This window comes from Drosophila suzukii, chromosome 3 (genome assembly GCF_043229965.1).
Source record: "Drosophila suzukii chromosome 3, CBGP_Dsuzu_IsoJpt1.0, whole genome shotgun sequence".
Lineage (NCBI taxonomy): Eukaryota > Metazoa > Arthropoda > Insecta > Diptera > Drosophilidae > Drosophila > Drosophila suzukii.
The window spans coordinates 65,667,957-65,684,478 of NC_092082.1; the positions used below are offsets into that span (position 1 = coordinate 65,667,957).

At 37.6% G+C, this 16,522-nt stretch overlaps 3 protein-coding genes across 3 annotated transcripts in view; 2 read left to right on the forward strand and 1 right to left on the reverse strand.

The window, feature by feature from the left end:
* Window positions 1–16,522, reverse strand: part of Rtnl2 — a 184,042-nt gene that overhangs the window by 22,391 nt on the left and 145,129 nt on the right. The gene's annotated exons all lie outside the window — the stretch shown is intronic.
* On the forward strand, window positions 2,177–5,642 carry LOC108019331 (esterase B1-like). The gene is made up of 5 exons (XM_017087153.4): window positions 2,177–2,330; window positions 2,390–2,663; window positions 3,082–3,232; window positions 3,880–4,613; window positions 5,154–5,642. Exons 1-5 carry the CDS (start codon window positions 2,320–2,322, stop codon window positions 5,604–5,606), a joined length of 1,623 nt encoding a protein of 540 aa, XP_016942642.4. The 5' UTR covers window positions 2,177–2,319; the 3' UTR covers window positions 5,607–5,642.
* Window positions 8,255–16,515, forward strand: LOC136117065 (uncharacterized). The gene is made up of 8 exons (XM_070995518.1): window positions 8,255–8,375; window positions 8,435–8,708; window positions 9,105–9,255; window positions 9,403–10,136; window positions 10,677–11,122; window positions 13,105–13,164; window positions 13,316–13,782; window positions 14,467–16,515. The coding sequence occupies exons 1-8, from the start codon at window positions 8,365–8,367 to the stop codon at window positions 15,651–15,653; spliced, it is 3,330 nt and encodes a 1,109-aa protein (XP_070851619.1). The 5' UTR covers window positions 8,255–8,364; the 3' UTR covers window positions 15,654–16,515.

Sequence of the window (16,522 nt, forward strand, 5' to 3'; positions counted from 1 at the left end):
GAATTTCCAAAACTATATGGGCTTCTAGGGCTTTCTGAGCAGCGCAAGTTTCTTTCTTGCAAATTTCCACAACATAAATTCAGTCCTGCAAGGTACGTCCATTTTTATGATTAAAAACTTGGTGACGTTTACTTTTTAATAAACAGTACCCAATATTAGAAATAATATATTATATTATAAATATTAACCAAAGCTAATAATTTTAAATGTGTTTTTATCTTTGCAGAATCAGACGTCCGGTTGGCCTTTATGCGCCAAAAAAATAAAATATATAAGGGGAGAAGCGCATTAAAGAAGGCCCACCCGGAGCCAGGAGCCGAACCGTACGATTCTGACTCTGAATAAAAATAAATAAATAAAAATATGAAATTGAAATCCAGTCTTATGTATGTATTCCTGGGGAAAACTTCCAGATGTTTGATTTTTGAATGCTTCTAGGTGCATTAAAAAAGAGTACACCCAGAATGTGTTTAGTATGTTGCTTCCAGGTGCATTAAAAAAGAATACACCCAGAATGTGTTTAAAAATGTGAATAAAAATAAATAAATAAAAATATGAAATTGAAATCCAGTCTTATGTATGTATTCCTGGGGAAAACTTCCAGATGTTTGATTTTTGAATGCTTCTAGGTGCATTAAAAAAGAGTACACCCAGAATGTGTTTAGTATGTTGCTTCCAGGTGCATTAAAAAAGAATACACCCAGAATGTGTTTAGTATGTGGCTTCAGGTGCATTAAAAAAGAACACACCCAGAATGTGTTTAGTATGTTGCTTCCAGGTGCATTAAAAAAGAATACACCCAGAAGGTATTTAGTATGTTGCTTCCAGGTGCATTAAAAAAGAGTACACCCAGAATGTGTTAAGTTTGTTACTTCCAGGTTCATTCCAGATATATGCTTCCAGAAGCATGCAACGGGTGCTTTCTTTTTTGTCCCGCACCCGTGTAAAAAGAATGGACAGACTCATCACTTCCGGAACACCTTTTTGATGCCATTTCATAATGAAAGAACGCATGCTGGAATGCGGTCACTTACGACTGGGTTGTTAAGGCTTCTGCCTCTGGTGCGAGACGAACCAGGTTTGGACACCCGCTAGGGCACAGTAAGTCAAAAGATTTTTGGAATCAATATTAAATATTTCCTTAACAATACTTAAAATTTAATGATATTATTGTATTAAAAAAGATGTCAGACTTACCAATTGGGAAAGAAACTCTTAACCTCAAGATAAAAAAAGTGGCGTAAGTGTAGTCGTAGACAAGCCCATGGACATACATATGCATATGATGTTCTTTTGTGGAAAAATGCATTTGTATATTCAAACACAAACATTACTAAACACATAATCAACTAACAATTTATTTGTACTATTTTCATGTTAGGATTTAAATTGGTGCGTAAATTAATTCAAGTAATAGTGATATAGTGACATTTACTATGTTTTTTGTACCATTGTTCCAACCATTAATTATCTATTTCTGTATAGTAAAATTAAAAATGAAAAGAATCTAACTTCGGCAAGCCGAAGTTTCTATACCCTTACAGGTCGTCCCGTGGGAGCATCGTTTGTATAGAGCTTTCCGATTTTTGGAAATCTAAAATCAATTTAAAGAAACATTAAGATAATGTTCAATTTTAATTTACATCCGTATGTGTTTACCGAAACCGAAATATTACCGTCTTTGTATTATTTTGACTTTTATTATCTGATCGTTCCAGTGGCAGCAACATGATAAAGTAGTCCGATTTTTTTCAAATTTGTTTCGAAATTAAGATTTTTTAAAAGTATGATATTCCCAAGAGTATAAGTTAATACGTGAAAAACACCAAAGTTACAATTTTTTTTACATTTTTTAAATAATGTTTTTTTAATTGTTCGTATGAAAGCTATAGGACATGATTGTCCGATCCGGCTCGTTCCGACTTTTATACTACCTGCAATAGAAATAAGACTTTTGAAAAGGTTTCATTCCGATAGCTTTAGAACTGAGAGACATGGCTAGATCGACTCGACTAGTGATTCTGATCAAGAATATATAAAATTTATGGGGTTGAAAACGTCTCCTTCACTGTGCTGCAAACTTATGACTGAAATCATTATACCCTCTGCAAAGGTATCATATACATTTGTACTAAATTATGTACCAATATGAAAGCTGTTTAAAAAACACTTTTAAACACTGTTTATGGACAGATGGGTGCGAAAGCTTTCCTCTGTGGGGGATTGAACTTTCAGTGCTAATTTGGCTTTGACTTTCCAAATGCGTTACTTTAAATTCATTCGTAAGACGATACGCTGCAAGCGCGCTTCATTGAAACAATGTCGGAGAAGTGAGTTCTTATAAATTGAAAAACCCTTCAATTGTATTTATCGTTTTCGCTTGACATAGCTTGGAAACATTCGAACTTACTCTGCCCCTGGGTCAAATTAAGGGCGTTAAGCGCCTTAGTCTCTACGACGACACCTACTATAGCTTCGAAAAGATTCCCTTTGCGAAGCCCCCACTGGGAGAACTGAGATTCAAAGCGCCTGTTCCAGCTGAATCATGGAGCGGAGTTTTGGATTGCACCCACTACTCGGAAAAGCCAACACAGAGGAATTTACAGACAAGTGTTTTTGAAGGTGCCGAGGACTGTCTGTATCTAAATGTTTTTTCCAAGCAGGTAACTATTGGAAAAATGTTAGTTTAATACAATTAGGTGACGTGGTCTGAGATTTTTTAATCTCATCTTTATGACGAGTTGTACAAGAGACTTAACATACCTAAAACTTTATCTCGGAGCTAGATAAGTAAGTTTATCTATTTTATATGTTTATGATGATCTTGTTAGTTTTGGAACAATAATTATTGCATGATTCATAATTCTTTATATGCCTACATCATTATTTCTGTCTCAAGTAATTTGAGCAAATCGAAAACATAAAGCTATGATATTCTTGATTTTTTCTAGAATCTATATTTCTTTCTCAAGAATTCAGGTGTATCCTTAGAGATATTCCATAAATGCTGTTCCTTTTTCCTATCATATAATATATGTAACAATAATATAATCATATTAACTAAAGAATTAATTTTTGCAGTTGAAGAACGGCAAGCCATTGCCGGTAATGGTGTACATTTTTGGAGGGGCCTTCAACGCGGGTGGGGCGGTACGTGAATTATTCGGTCCGGACTATTTCATGACCAGAGATGTGGTCCTGGTAACCTTTAACTATCGCGTCAATTGTTTGGGTAAGCAGTTAAGTTTTGCCTGGTTATACCTGTTACTCCTAAATTAAAAGGGTATACTAGATTCGTTGGATATGATGTATCACTAATACACTATCAGGTAAAAGAAAGCGTTTACGACCATATAAAGGATATGAATACTTGATCAGGATCAAAAGCCGAGTCGAGCTAGCCATGTCCGTCTGGCTCACTCTTTAAAGAAAAAGTTGATATTATATCCGTTATGCGCACAGTAAAAGGGTATAAACTATATTTAGTCATGTTTTTCTGTCCGTTTGAATGCTGGAATTTCCAAAACTATATGGGCTTCTAGGGCTTTCTGAGCAGCGCAAGTTTCTTTCTTTTATCGAAGTGCCACGCCCAATTTTACGCCCACAACGCTAGACCTGTTTGTCAAGCGCACACATTTTCGAAAAGTTTTGTTAAAGTATAAATGTTTTAATATTAATACCATTTAACACTCCAATTTTTTAAATCTGACCTTTCATTAAATGAATGAGTAAAACCATTTCTTTTAACCATAATACAGCGGTAATTTTAAAGCAGAGTTGGAATCATCGTGAACTATGTGGCACACTGAAAATACAAATGTTATCTAAAATTAATTATTAAAGCATTCCAAAAATTACTTTGATATTATTTCCTTGCAGGATTTCTTTCCCTTAAGGATCGGAGCCTGAAGGTTCCAGGGAATGCCGGCCTTAAGGATCAGGTACTGGCACTCAAGTGGGTCAAGGAGAACATTTCCTACTTCAATGGCGATCCTAAAAACATTACGGTTTTCGGAAACAGCAGCGGTGGCAGTTCCACTCACATTATGATGTGCACTGATCAGACCAAGGGACTGTTCCACAAGGCAATTCCAATGTCGGGAACAGTGCACAGTTACTGGACCGATTGCCCGAGCGAGGACTTTGCTTTTCGCCTGGCTCAGCAGTGTGGATTCACTGGCGAAAACACCGACGACAAGGTTCTGAAGTACCTTCAGAGTGTTCCTGCTAGAGATCTTGTGAGCCACAATCTGTTAACGCCCGAGCATAAAAGGAATGGGAGGCTCTTTGCCTTTGGAACCACCGTAGAACCGTATGTGGGAGACGATTGTGTAATTCCCAAGCCCCTTGTCGAAATGGTCCGCGGTGCATGGTCCAACAATATACCTGTCATGCTGGGGGGAACTTCTTTCGAGAGTCTTTTCCTGTATCGAGACGTAATTGCCAATCTGAAGACATGGGACAACCTAAGTCAGGATCCTTTGAGAATAGTTCCTCCGGAGGTTCGTAAGGTCAACAGCGAAGAGAAGAATATGGAATATGCCCAGCGCCTAATTAAAGCACATTTCGGCAATGCTCCACCGAGTTCAGCGCTCCTCATGAACATTCTCGATGTGAGTAAATGCAAATAGTTTTGGGGAAAATTTTAATACCCTCTTCTAGGGCAGAGAACACAATTTATATTCCCTTGCAGAGGGTATTATGATTTCAGTCAGAAGTTTGCAACGCAGTGAAGGAGACGTTTTCGACCCCATATACTCCGATTTATATACTACCTGCAAAAAAAGAAGACTTTTGGGAAAGTATCAGCCCGATAGCTTCAAAGCTGAGAGACTAGTTTGCGTAGAAACGGACGGACAGACGGACATGGCTAGACATGACTTTATGGGGTCGGAAACGCTTTCTTCTACCCGTTACATAGTTTCCGACGAATCTAGTATACCCTTATACTCTACGTGTAACGGATATTACAACTGAAAATAGAAATCTGAATTATGGTTGTACCGTAATTTCATGACAAATAATTACTGCGTTGAACACATCTGACCAAGGTTATAAAAATTGGCCTTATTTATTTAAAAAAAAATTATATTTAGATCAACATACACTTATTTTATGAGCCTATTTATTTAATCAAGCTTTCATTCCCTCAGTATTATTGCTACAGAACCTACTGGCATGGCTTTCATCGCACTTTTAACTCAAGACTCGCCTATGCAAGGGCACCAACATACTACTACCGCTTTGACTTTGATTCTCCGAACTTCAACTTCTATCGTGCTAAATTCTGCGGGGATAATATAAAGACTGGAGTGTCCCATGCTGATGAACTTAGCTATTTGTTCCGGAACTCAAAATCTTGGAAACTAGAAAAGACTTCTGCCGAATATCGCACCATCGAAAGGATGATTGGCATTTGGACAGCATTCGCAGCGACCTCCAATCCCAATTGCGTCGAAACTGCCCATCTAAACTGGAAACCATCAACAAAAGAGAATCCAAAACGAGTTATTAATATCAGTTATGATGTAAAGATGATTGATTTGCCCGAGTATGAAAAACTTCAAATTTGGGATGACATCTACAAGTCGAATCAATTGATCTAAACTTAAAAGAAATAAACACTATTATGCTGATCATGATTTATATTAACACTAATTTACAAAACAAGGAAGAACGCTATAGCCGACGTCCTCGACTATTAGAGACCCGTTACTTAGTCCAAACATCCTATATTTATAGTTTCCGAGATCTAAGCGTTCATACGGACAGAGGGACATGGCTTGTTCGATTTGGCCAGTGATCGGATTTTACAGGGTCGGAAACGCCGCCTCCTACCTGTTACATACTTTCCGACGAATCTAACATTCCCTTTCACTCTACGAGTTAGCCTACAAGTAACGGGTATAATAATGTTTTTTATTAAATCGTCCACGAAGGATGATGGTAGTTCCTGGTAGTTAGAGTTACCCTCTAGATCACAAAAAAGAAGTCAAAAATTTTATTTTTTGGATACGTTTTTTTAAAGATTTTTAAAGGTTATTTTTTGGTGTCTCCGTGTTTTTAATTATATTTCAAGTTGCGCTTATCCAATTTAGGTGATGTATGATTTATTTTAATCTCTCCGAATAAATATATCTACCAAAAACACCTCTTATCGAGTCAAGGGGTCATGACGATCGCACCTTCAACATAAAAAAGTTGTGATAGACAATTTTGAGACGAAAAATGATTATACATTCGACTAAATAAATACACTTTCTAAAATGTTTTCATTCTGCCCGCACTATTAAAATATTAAAGCTTCTTGCATACAAAGGTATATTCTGTTGTAGCGTGCCGAATGAAAACATTTTGGAAAGTGTATTTATTTAGTTTAATGTACAACATTTTTCTTCTCGTATATCGAAACTTTTGTTTGTTCAAGGTGCGATCGTCACGAATTCTTATTGAAAAGATTTGTAGTCTTTAATTTTCGATGACAAACATCGAATGTTTTTCTTTTACTCAAAAATAATCTCATAATAATTAGTGTTTGTCAAATTAATGTTGCATAACTTTGGGCATTCAAGGGAAGCATGAAATGTTTTTCACACTAAACTTAAACGATTTGCACTCTTTATCGCTCAATATCTTCAAAACGGTAATTATTTTGAAAGGAAAGTGTTGTATATCAAAAGTTGAGGAATCTAACGGGCTGTATAATTTGAAATTTAAAAATAAATATTTCAAACCAATTTTGAAAAAATATCCAAAATGTGGTTACAAATAAAAACTTTTAGCTATAACTTTAAATCTATTGTATTAAGACAATTTAAGTAAGGGTAACCTGACATGCAATTATATTACCTTTTTAACGACTTATAGCATTAGTTGCTTAGGAACTATAAGCCTTTAAAATCTGGGGTGTTTTTCCGAAAGTCGTAAAACAAAAGTTTTCTATTTCGAGCTTCTTAATACACATAAATAGTCCCAAGGACTCTAAAACCAAAAAGGCGTTAAACAAACCCACTAACAATGGGACAAACATTTTCATTTTGAAAATTCGCCCAAAATTTTGTTTTTGAATTTACTTTTGAAAGGAGCATCAGATTTTAACATATGAGGTGTCATTCGACGCGTATTCTCAACAAGAATAGAACTCGGTTAATAGTCGAGAGTATTAATCACCACAGGCCCAACAGCTCCAATTTTCTAAATTTTCACTTTTAGACTTTCTTTGCTCTTTCTCCCAAGCAAATTAAGATTTTTAAGGTGTTGGCATGTAATCTTCTTAGTTTCGTTGCTATCAGTACATCACAGCAGATTTTCAGTTCAGCGGCTATATATAGTAGTCGCCTTCGCACACTCTCTTGGTGCGCTTCGTCACTACGTGGATTGCCGATCACAGTGATAGGATACATTGAGTATATTATGAGCTACATCTTTGAACTTTTACCATGTTTAATTTTGAAAAATTTTACATAGTGAAACCTCGAAAAAAAATGCGACAAAAAGGACATGTACCATTTTAAAGATACCGTCCAAACGAACCAAATTGTAATGTTTTCTAATTTGCATTGTTAGACCGGTAACAGATTTGCGTCTGAACTTTGATATTCAGTATTGATCAACTTAAGGGGATCATGTTGTTCCCTGAGGCAGTGGAGTAAAACATTTGTTCTTAACGTTGTGCTGGGGACTTAGTTTGTGTACTAAGTTGCTCGGGATAGAAATCTTTTGTTTTACGACTTTTGGAAAAACCCGCAAGCCTAGCGTGAAAACCCAAAAAAAACGGATTTGGAAGGCTTTTAGTGTATTAATTAAGGGAGTATACACATGTACATAGATCGAAATTTATGACAAAAAAATGTTTTTTGTTTTAAAAAAAAGTTTATCACCTGGACAACATGCTGTGAAAATTTTAAATTTGAATTCGAACAAAAATTAGTTATTTTTAATATGGGTTAAGAAAAAGTCTTGTAATATTCAAACGGAATTTAATTGACCGTTCCATTGACACCAAAATGTTATGTAGTAAGTTTAAATTATAAGTGTACTTAACTTTAATTTCTTCAAATTACTTAAGCCGACTAGTGTATGCATATGGTGTTCATTTGTTTCAAAATGCTTTTGTAAACACTATTTAAAATATATTTCTTTATAGTCAATATGCAAATTATATTATACATTTGTGCTAAATTATGTACCAATAAAAATGTTGATTAAAAACTACTTTCAATCACTGTGCATGGCCAGATGGGTGCAAAAGCTTCCCTCTGTGGGGGATTGCACTTTCAGTGCTGCTTTAGCTTTGACTTTTCAAATGCGTTACTTTAAAATCATTCGTAGGACGATACGCTGCAAGCGCGCTCCATCGAAACAATGTCGGAAAGGTGAGTTCTTATAAATTGGAAAACCCTTCAATTGTATTTATCGTGTTCGCTTGACATAGCTTGGAAACATTCGAACTTACTCTGCCCCTGGGTCAAATTAAGGGCGTTAAGCGCCTTAGTCTCTACGATGTCACCTACTATAGTTTCGAAAAGATTCCCTTTGCGAAGCCCCCACTGGGAGAATTGAGATTCAAGGCGCCTGTTCCAGCTGAATCATGGAGCGGAGTTTTGGATTGCACCCACTACTCGGAAAAGCCAACACAGAAAAATTTACAGACAAGTGTTTTTGAAGGTGCCGAGGACTGTCTGTATCTAAATGTTTTTTCCAAGCAGGTAACTATTGGAAAAATAGTAGTCAAGTGCAATAAGGTAACGATGTCTAAAATGTTTGAATATCAAATTTATGACGAGTTATAAAAGAGATCTGACAGACCTAAAGCCTTATCTGAGAGCTAGATAAGTAAGTTTTTCTTTGTTATATGGTTATGATGATCTTGTTAGTTTTGTAATGATAATTTTTTCACGATTCAGAATTCATTATATGCCTCCGTCATTATTTCTGTGTCAAGCAATTTGAGCAAATCGAGAACAAACAGTTATGATATTCATGAATTTCTCTAGATTCTATATTCTTTTTTCGACATAATGCTTGTGTATCCTTAGAGATATTACGAAAATGTTGTTCTCTTTCCCTCTCGATTATATTAACTAAAGAATTTATTTTTGCAGTTGAAGAATGGCAAGCCATTGCCGGTAATGGTGTTCATTTTTGGCGGTGCCTTCAACGTGGGTGGGGCGGTACGTGAATTGTACGGTCCGGACTATTTCATGACCAGAGATGTGGTTCTGGTAACCTTTAACTATCGCGTTAATTGTTTGGGTAAGCAGTTAATTTTTGCCTGGTTATACCTGTCACTCTTAGATTAAAAGGGTATCGTGAATTATGTGGCACACTGAAAATATAAATTTTATCTAAAATTAATTATTAAAGCATTCCAAAAATAACTTTGATATTATTTCCTTGCAGGATTTCTTTCCCTTAAGGATCGGAGCCTGAAGGTTCCAGGGAATGCCGGCCTTAAGGATCAGGTACTGGCACTCAAGTGGGTCAAGGAGAACATTTCCTACTTCAATGGCGATCCTAAAAACATTACGGTTTTCGGAAACAGCAGCGGTGGCAGTTCCACTCACATTATGATGTGCACTGATCAGACCAAGGGACTGTTCCACAAGGCAATTCCAATGTCGGGAACAGTGCACAGTTACTGGACCGATTGCCCGAGCGAGGACTTTGCTTTTCGCCTGGCTCAGCAGTGTGGATTCACTGGCGAAAACACCGACGACAAGGTTCTGAAGTACCTTCAGAGTGTTCCTGCTAGAGATCTTGTGAGCCACAATCTGTTAACGCCCGAGCATAAAAGGAATGGGAGGCTCTTTGCCTTTGGAACCACCGTAGAACCGTATGTGGGAGACGATTGTGTAATTCCCAAGCCCCTTGTCGAAATGGTCCGCGGTGCATGGTCCAACAATATACCTGTCATGCTGGGGGGAACTTCTTTCGAGAGTCTTTTCCTGTATCGAGACGTAATTGCCAATCTGAAGACATGGGACAACCTAAGTCAGGATCCTTTGAGAATAGTTCCTCCGGAGGTTCGTAAGGTCAACAGCGAAGAGAAGAATATGGAATATGCCCAGCGCCTAATTAAAGCACATTTCGGCAATGCTCCACCGAGTTCAGCGCTCCTCATGAACATTCTCGATGTGAGTAAATGCAAATAGTTTTGGGGAAAATTTTAATACCCTCTTCTAGGGCAGAGAACACAATTTATATTCCCTTGCAGAGGGTATTATGATTTCAGTCAGAAGTTTGCAACGCAGTGAAGGAGACGTTTTCGACCCCATATACTCCGATTTATATACTACCTGCAAAAAAAGAAGACTTTTGGGGAAGTATCAGCCCGATAGCTTCAAAGCTGAGAGACTAGTTTGCGTAGAAACGGACGGACAGACGGACATGGCTAGACATGACTTTATGGGGTCGGAAACGCTTTCTTCTACCCGTTACATAGTTTCCGACGAATCTAGTATACCCTTATACTCTACGTGTAACGGATATTACAACTGAAAATAGAAATCTGAATTATGGTTGTACCGTAATTTCATGACAAATAATTACTGCGTTGAACACATCTGACCAAGGTTATAAAAATTGGCCTTATTTATTTAAAAAAAAATTATATTTAGATCAACATACAATTATTTTATGAGCCTATTTATTTAATCAAGCTTTCATTCCCTCAGTATTATTGCTACAGAACCTACTGGCATGGCTTTCATCGCACTTTTAACTCAAGACTCGCCTATGCAAAGGCACCAACATACTACTACCGCTTTGACTTTGATTCTCCGAACTTCAACTTCTATCGTGCTAAATTCTGCGGGGATAATATAAAGACTGGAGTGTCCCATGCTGATGAACTTAGCTATTTGTTCCGGAACTCAAAATCTTGGAAACTAGAAAAGACTTCTGCCGAATATCGCACCATCGAAAGGATGATTGGCATTTGGACAGCATTCGCAGCGACCTCCAATCCCAATTGCGTCGAAACTGCCCATCTAAACTGGAAACCATCAACAAAAGAGAATCCAAAACGAGTTATTAATATCAGTTATGATGTAAAGATGATTGATTTGCCCGAGTATGAAAAACTTCAAATTTGGGATGACATCTACAAGTCGAATCAATTGATCTAAACTTAAAAGAAATAAACACTATTATGCTCATCATGGTAACACTAGCTTACAAAACCAGAAAGATCGCTATAGTCGAAAGCCTCGACTATTAGTCACCCGTTACTCAGCTACAGGTATTGCGAGGGAGCTGGATATATGAATGCAGCAAATTCCCTGTTTTCCAGATGCTCCACTTTATTTGTCCTTAACTTTTTAATGTAAATGTGTATTGATAATCAGAACAAAATCACATTGCAAGACCGAAAGTACACGATTTCAGTATGTTTTTAGAAACTTTGAATTTAGTCATATTTGTACTAAAAGCAAGTACGATTTATTAATAAAGTAAGAAAGTTGCAGGCATGATATAAGGACAAAAAATCAATTAATTAAAAAAATTTAAATTGGGTTTAAATATTGTCTTAGTAGGAGAAATACGAGTTGGAAACTGAAAATTGATAAACGAGATAAATAAATTGTTTTCATTACGAACGGTCTTTAAATGGTAAGATTGAAATCGTTCTTAAATTGTTCTTTGTACTTGATTTTAGCACGGTGTAGCACGGGAAACGAGTGTACACAATTTTAAATATATCTTTTTGACGCTGAGGACCCCTTATGTCCATTTAAATTTTCTACACCACATCACTATTCAACTTTGTCAACATATGTAAAATTTCTTTTTGGACGTCCCCACTGCGCTTTGGACCACTTGGTTTAGTGTTACTACATCTTGGGTCATCAAGTTCTTGTTGACAGGTGCTTTCCCTACTGCCAGCATCACTATCACCATGAAAACTGTACATGTTCTTCAACGAAATCCGTAATATCAAATGTTACCTTTAACTGTCCTTGCCCCACAGGGAGTGTTTTGAGTTGTTGCATAATAACATGAAGAATGAAGAACACAAAAAATGAAGAACAGGTACTCGTTTGGCACAAATTTTGCTATAGAAAATACAATACATAAAACAAGGGAAAACGCTAAAGTCGATGGCCTCGCCTATTACTCGTTACCCGTTACTCAGCTTAAAAGAGTGCGAGGGGAATGGAGATATGCTTTAAGCAACTCTGCTTTTTTCACTAACACACCTAGCCTATGGCGCCACCTATCTTCTTCTTTTATAGCGCTACTTGGTTACTTGTTTGCTGCATGTGCAATCTCGATTGAATTCCAAAATATTGATTATTGTTTTGTAATAACTTTATAATGACTGGTCGAATTTCCATAATTTTTCGCATGTAGATAGATAGTAAGAACAAACTCTCATTTAAATTTTTTCAAAATATTAAAAAATTAGTTTAAACTTTCGCTGCGCAGGAAGCTCAAGAATCTGCATACCAAGTCCCAACGCTCTAGCTCTTATAGTTTCCGAGATCTTAGCGTTCATTCGAACAGACGGACATGGCTAGATCGACTCGTCTAGTGATGCTGATCAAGAATATACATATATACTTTATGGGGTCGGAAACGTCTCCTTCACTGCGTTGGAAACTTCTGACTGAAATCATAATACCCTCTGCAAGGGTATAAAAAGTGAATTTAGACAGAATATAAATATTTATGTCCATACGCTCATATACACCTAAATTAAAAATGCGCACTTATATATTCTAACATTAGCATCAATTATAAAAGCTTTAATTAAAATCAAAACATAATATTTTAAAACAACAAAATATTTTTATTTCCAAATTAAAAATGAAGATTCTAAAAAAGGAAAGAAATTAGTTTCTGAAGTGTTGCATTCATGAAAGCGGATCATATGGGAATAGTTGAATTACGTGTTTCGTTGCCTTACCGTAGCTGTACGTGATTGCGGAAAAGATTACTGGGTGTATTCATGTGCTGTCGGCGTCTCTCCTGGTTTAAGGTGCTGCCGCCTTATATCTGCGCTCAGTCTCACGAGAATCGTCGGTCGATCCAAAAACCCCGCGAACGCATCTAATAACCTAGTGTCCGAATTCAGGCTTACAGAAACTAAAGCAAGTGAAGTGCAGACAAAATTATGGAAGTTAATGTGGGATGGCCAAAGTTGCTCAAGATGAGCGCCCAGTGAGTACATTAACACAGGGCCAAAGTCCTGTTTAGGGAATCCCTAACTTTGGATTTGGTGTGACCTACTCCCACCGGTTATCATTACTTATCGCTTATCGCAAGCTGTCTGGCCCAGTAACCCCAGGTTTCCCCCAAATCTCTCCCGCAGGTTGGTGGGACACAAGTATCAGCAGTACCGCCTGTCCACAGGTCACACTGTGATTTTGGACACCAAGTACGGACAGGTTCGAGGACTTCTAAGGAAGACGGTCTATGATAAGGAACTTTACTTCGCCTTTGAGGGCATTCCATATGCCAAGCCGCCGGTGGGAGACCTCAGATTCAAGGCACCTCAGCCACCGGAACCCTGGCAAGGAGTGCTCAATTGTACCACCAATCGATCCAAGCCCCTGCAGAGAAATATGCTTTTGGGGATCGTAGAGGGCAGCGAGGATTGTCTGCACCTAAATGTGTATGCGAAAACTCTGAAGTCTGAGAAACCCCTACCCGTGATCGTGTGGATTTACGGAGGGGGTTTCCAGAAGGGCGAGGCCTCCAGGGATGTTTACAGCCCCGATTACTTCATGAAGCAGCCGGTGGTGCTCGTCTCCATCAACTACAGGTTGGCAGCACTGGGTAAGTTCTTGGGCTAACATCCCTTATTAAGAGATGTGTGGGTTGGAAAATGCATATATTAAGGCAAATCGTACTTACTATATTTGGCTTGCCTTTAAAATGATCAACTGCATTTGTTGTTGGATTTTTAATCGCGGATGTGATTATATACAAGCGATAGAGGAAAGCATTTTTAATGACAAAACGTACAATTCAACTGATACGTATAATCTTTATCAACATAATAGGTAGTCACAATCAACACTTAAATTATTATAACAAACACTTATAGTGCACCAACCGAATAATGATTGAGGAGGCAAGCACTAAAATATTTTTTATGGGCACAAGAAGCATCTATAATATTAATCCCAATCATAGAACCATAACAGTAAAAAACATGCCTTACAGATCTTGTTCAAAATTAAAAATCAAAGTAATTGTAAAACCTAAATGATAAACCCCTATCTACACCAAACATTAAAATAAATACTAATACTAAAAAAATTAGATTAAACAAAAAAAGAAAATTTGGCACTAATTAGATTCACATACTTATTGATGATTATAGATTCACATACTATATATATATGTGCAATGTACTTTGTACTTACATAGTTGTATAGTTAAACAACTTAGGCAATATATATTTCTGTTTTGATGACCTTTTATATTAAATATTTAATGTATTATTTTTTTGATTAGGTTTTCTCAGCCTCAAGGATCCGAAGTTAGATGTACCTGGAAATGCGGGGCTGAAAGACCAGGTAATGGCACTGCGCTGGATCAGTCAAAATATCGCCCACTTCAACGGCGACCCCAACAATATTACTGTAATGGGGGAAAGTGCAGGTTCGGCTTCCGTTCACATGATGATGACCACGGAGCAAACACGTGGTCTGTTCCATAAGGCCATCATGCAATCCGGATGTGCTCTTTGCGAATGGGTGGAAAGTCCGGATCACAATTGGGCTTTCCGTCTGGCTCAGAATTTGGGCTATAAGGGCCCCGATAAGGATGCAGATATATTAAGTTTTCTCGGCAAGACTTCCGCTCGTAAGATAGCGGCCATTGACCAGGACGTGATCACCCAGGATGAAATTCGGAGTTTTCTTCTGTACGCCTTTGGTCCGGTGGTGGAGCCCTATGAGACCGACCACTGTGTGGTACCCAAAAGACACAGGGAGCTGTTGTCCAAGGCCTGGGGCAACGATATACCCGTTATTATGGGAGGAAATTCCTTTGAGGGCTTGTTTTCCTACCAAGTGCTAAGAAATGATCCTTGGGGCCTGAAGAACTTCCACAACATTCTGCCAAGGGAGGTGAGAGAAGCCAGCTGTCTGGAGGAACAGGATCTACTTGTTCGGCGTATGAAAAAGCTCTACTTTAAGGACGAAATGCGGGACTCAATGAAGGTGTTTGAGGCCCTAAACATATTTTCCCATCGCCAGATTTGGCACGACATGCATCGCTTGGTTCTCGCCCGCCAAAAGTATGCTCCCAAATCGACCACCTATCTATACCGATTCGACTTCGACTCCCCGCACTTTAATCAGTTTCGGCGATTGGTTTGCGGAGATCGCATTCGCGGGGTGGCCCATGCCGATGAATTGTCGTATCTCTTTTACAACATCATAGCCACAAAGTTGGAGAAAACATCGATGGAGTACCAAACCATAGAGAGAATGGTGGGCATGTGGACATCGTTTGCCTCCAGTGGAAATCCTAACTGTCAGGAACTGGGAACTGCCAAGTGGGACCCCGTTCAGCTGATAGACAATGGCGTAGAAAAGTGCTTCAACATCAGCTATGAACTGGATATGCGAGAACTGCCCGAGGCGGAGTCCTTGGCAGTGTGGGATTCATTCTATCCCAGGGAAGGCCTTTTCTAGTTCTGAGATCTTATTATAATATCTGTGAACGAACATATATTGTGGGTAGTAAGAGTAGCTGCATTCGGTTTTCACTTTAGGGGTCATAAATGTTAAAAGTATTTTTGTTGAAAAAAACGGTTTTATAGTGAAATCGTGTTAAACAAACTTTCTGTGAAGTAAAAATCAGAACAAGTCTACTAATCGTGTGAGTTGTCCAGTTTCCTTAGCATAGCGTTAGTATTGTACAATTTTGAAATAACTATTGTATATCTTGTTGAGATTACAAATTTTATTAAGGCCACTTATTTTATAATATGAGAGTTCTACTTTTTTTGTATTTTTGTAATATGTTTTTAAATTCCCAAAATAAATACAAAAAAACCTTAAAAAAAAAAAAAGAAAAAAGTCAGATACCCGTTACTCAGCTAAGTGTTCTGTGAGCCCTCATGGAGTACGGGGGGATAGAGATATACAAGTAGTAGAATTGAATAATTTTTGGCATGTACTTGGGCATTAATAATTACAACAAAATCTCATTTAAATTTTTTAAGAATGGGCGCGCACTCTGCTGAAGCTCCATGCTTAATCTTAACATTCTAGCTTACAGTTTTCTAGATCTCCGCGTTCATTCGGTCCCAAATGCTTTCTTCTACCTGTTACATACTTTTACTCTACGAGTAACGGGTGTAATAATATTTAAGTATTTTTGAATTATGTGTGTATAGATAACTATGTAGGTATATTGTTTGTATATATACATATTTTAAATATGTCAAACATATAAATAGAAATTATAGATAAGGGCACTTTTTGCACCGTCATATAAAATAAATTGTTAAGCTCTTATCTTTTGGAAGGCTGCCCTTGCGTTCAAAGACAACTTTTAA

Bases quoted from the DNA above. Each gene is read 5' to 3' on its own strand.
- LOC108019331 (XM_017087153.4), top strand. The intron at 2,664-3,081 runs GTAACTATTGGA...TAATTTTTGCAG, and splicing joins TAAATGTTTTTTCCAAGCAG to TTGAAGAACGGCAAGCCATT. The intron at 4,614-5,153 runs GTGAGTAAATGC...TCATTCCCTCAG, and splicing joins TCCTCATGAACATTCTCGAT to TATTATTGCTACAGAACCTA.
- LOC136117065 (XM_070995518.1), top strand. The intron at 10,137-10,676 runs GTGAGTAAATGC...TCATTCCCTCAG, and splicing joins TCCTCATGAACATTCTCGAT to TATTATTGCTACAGAACCTA. The intron at 13,783-14,466 runs GTAAGTTCTTGG...TTTTTTGATTAG, and splicing joins CTACAGGTTGGCAGCACTGG to GTTTTCTCAGCCTCAAGGAT.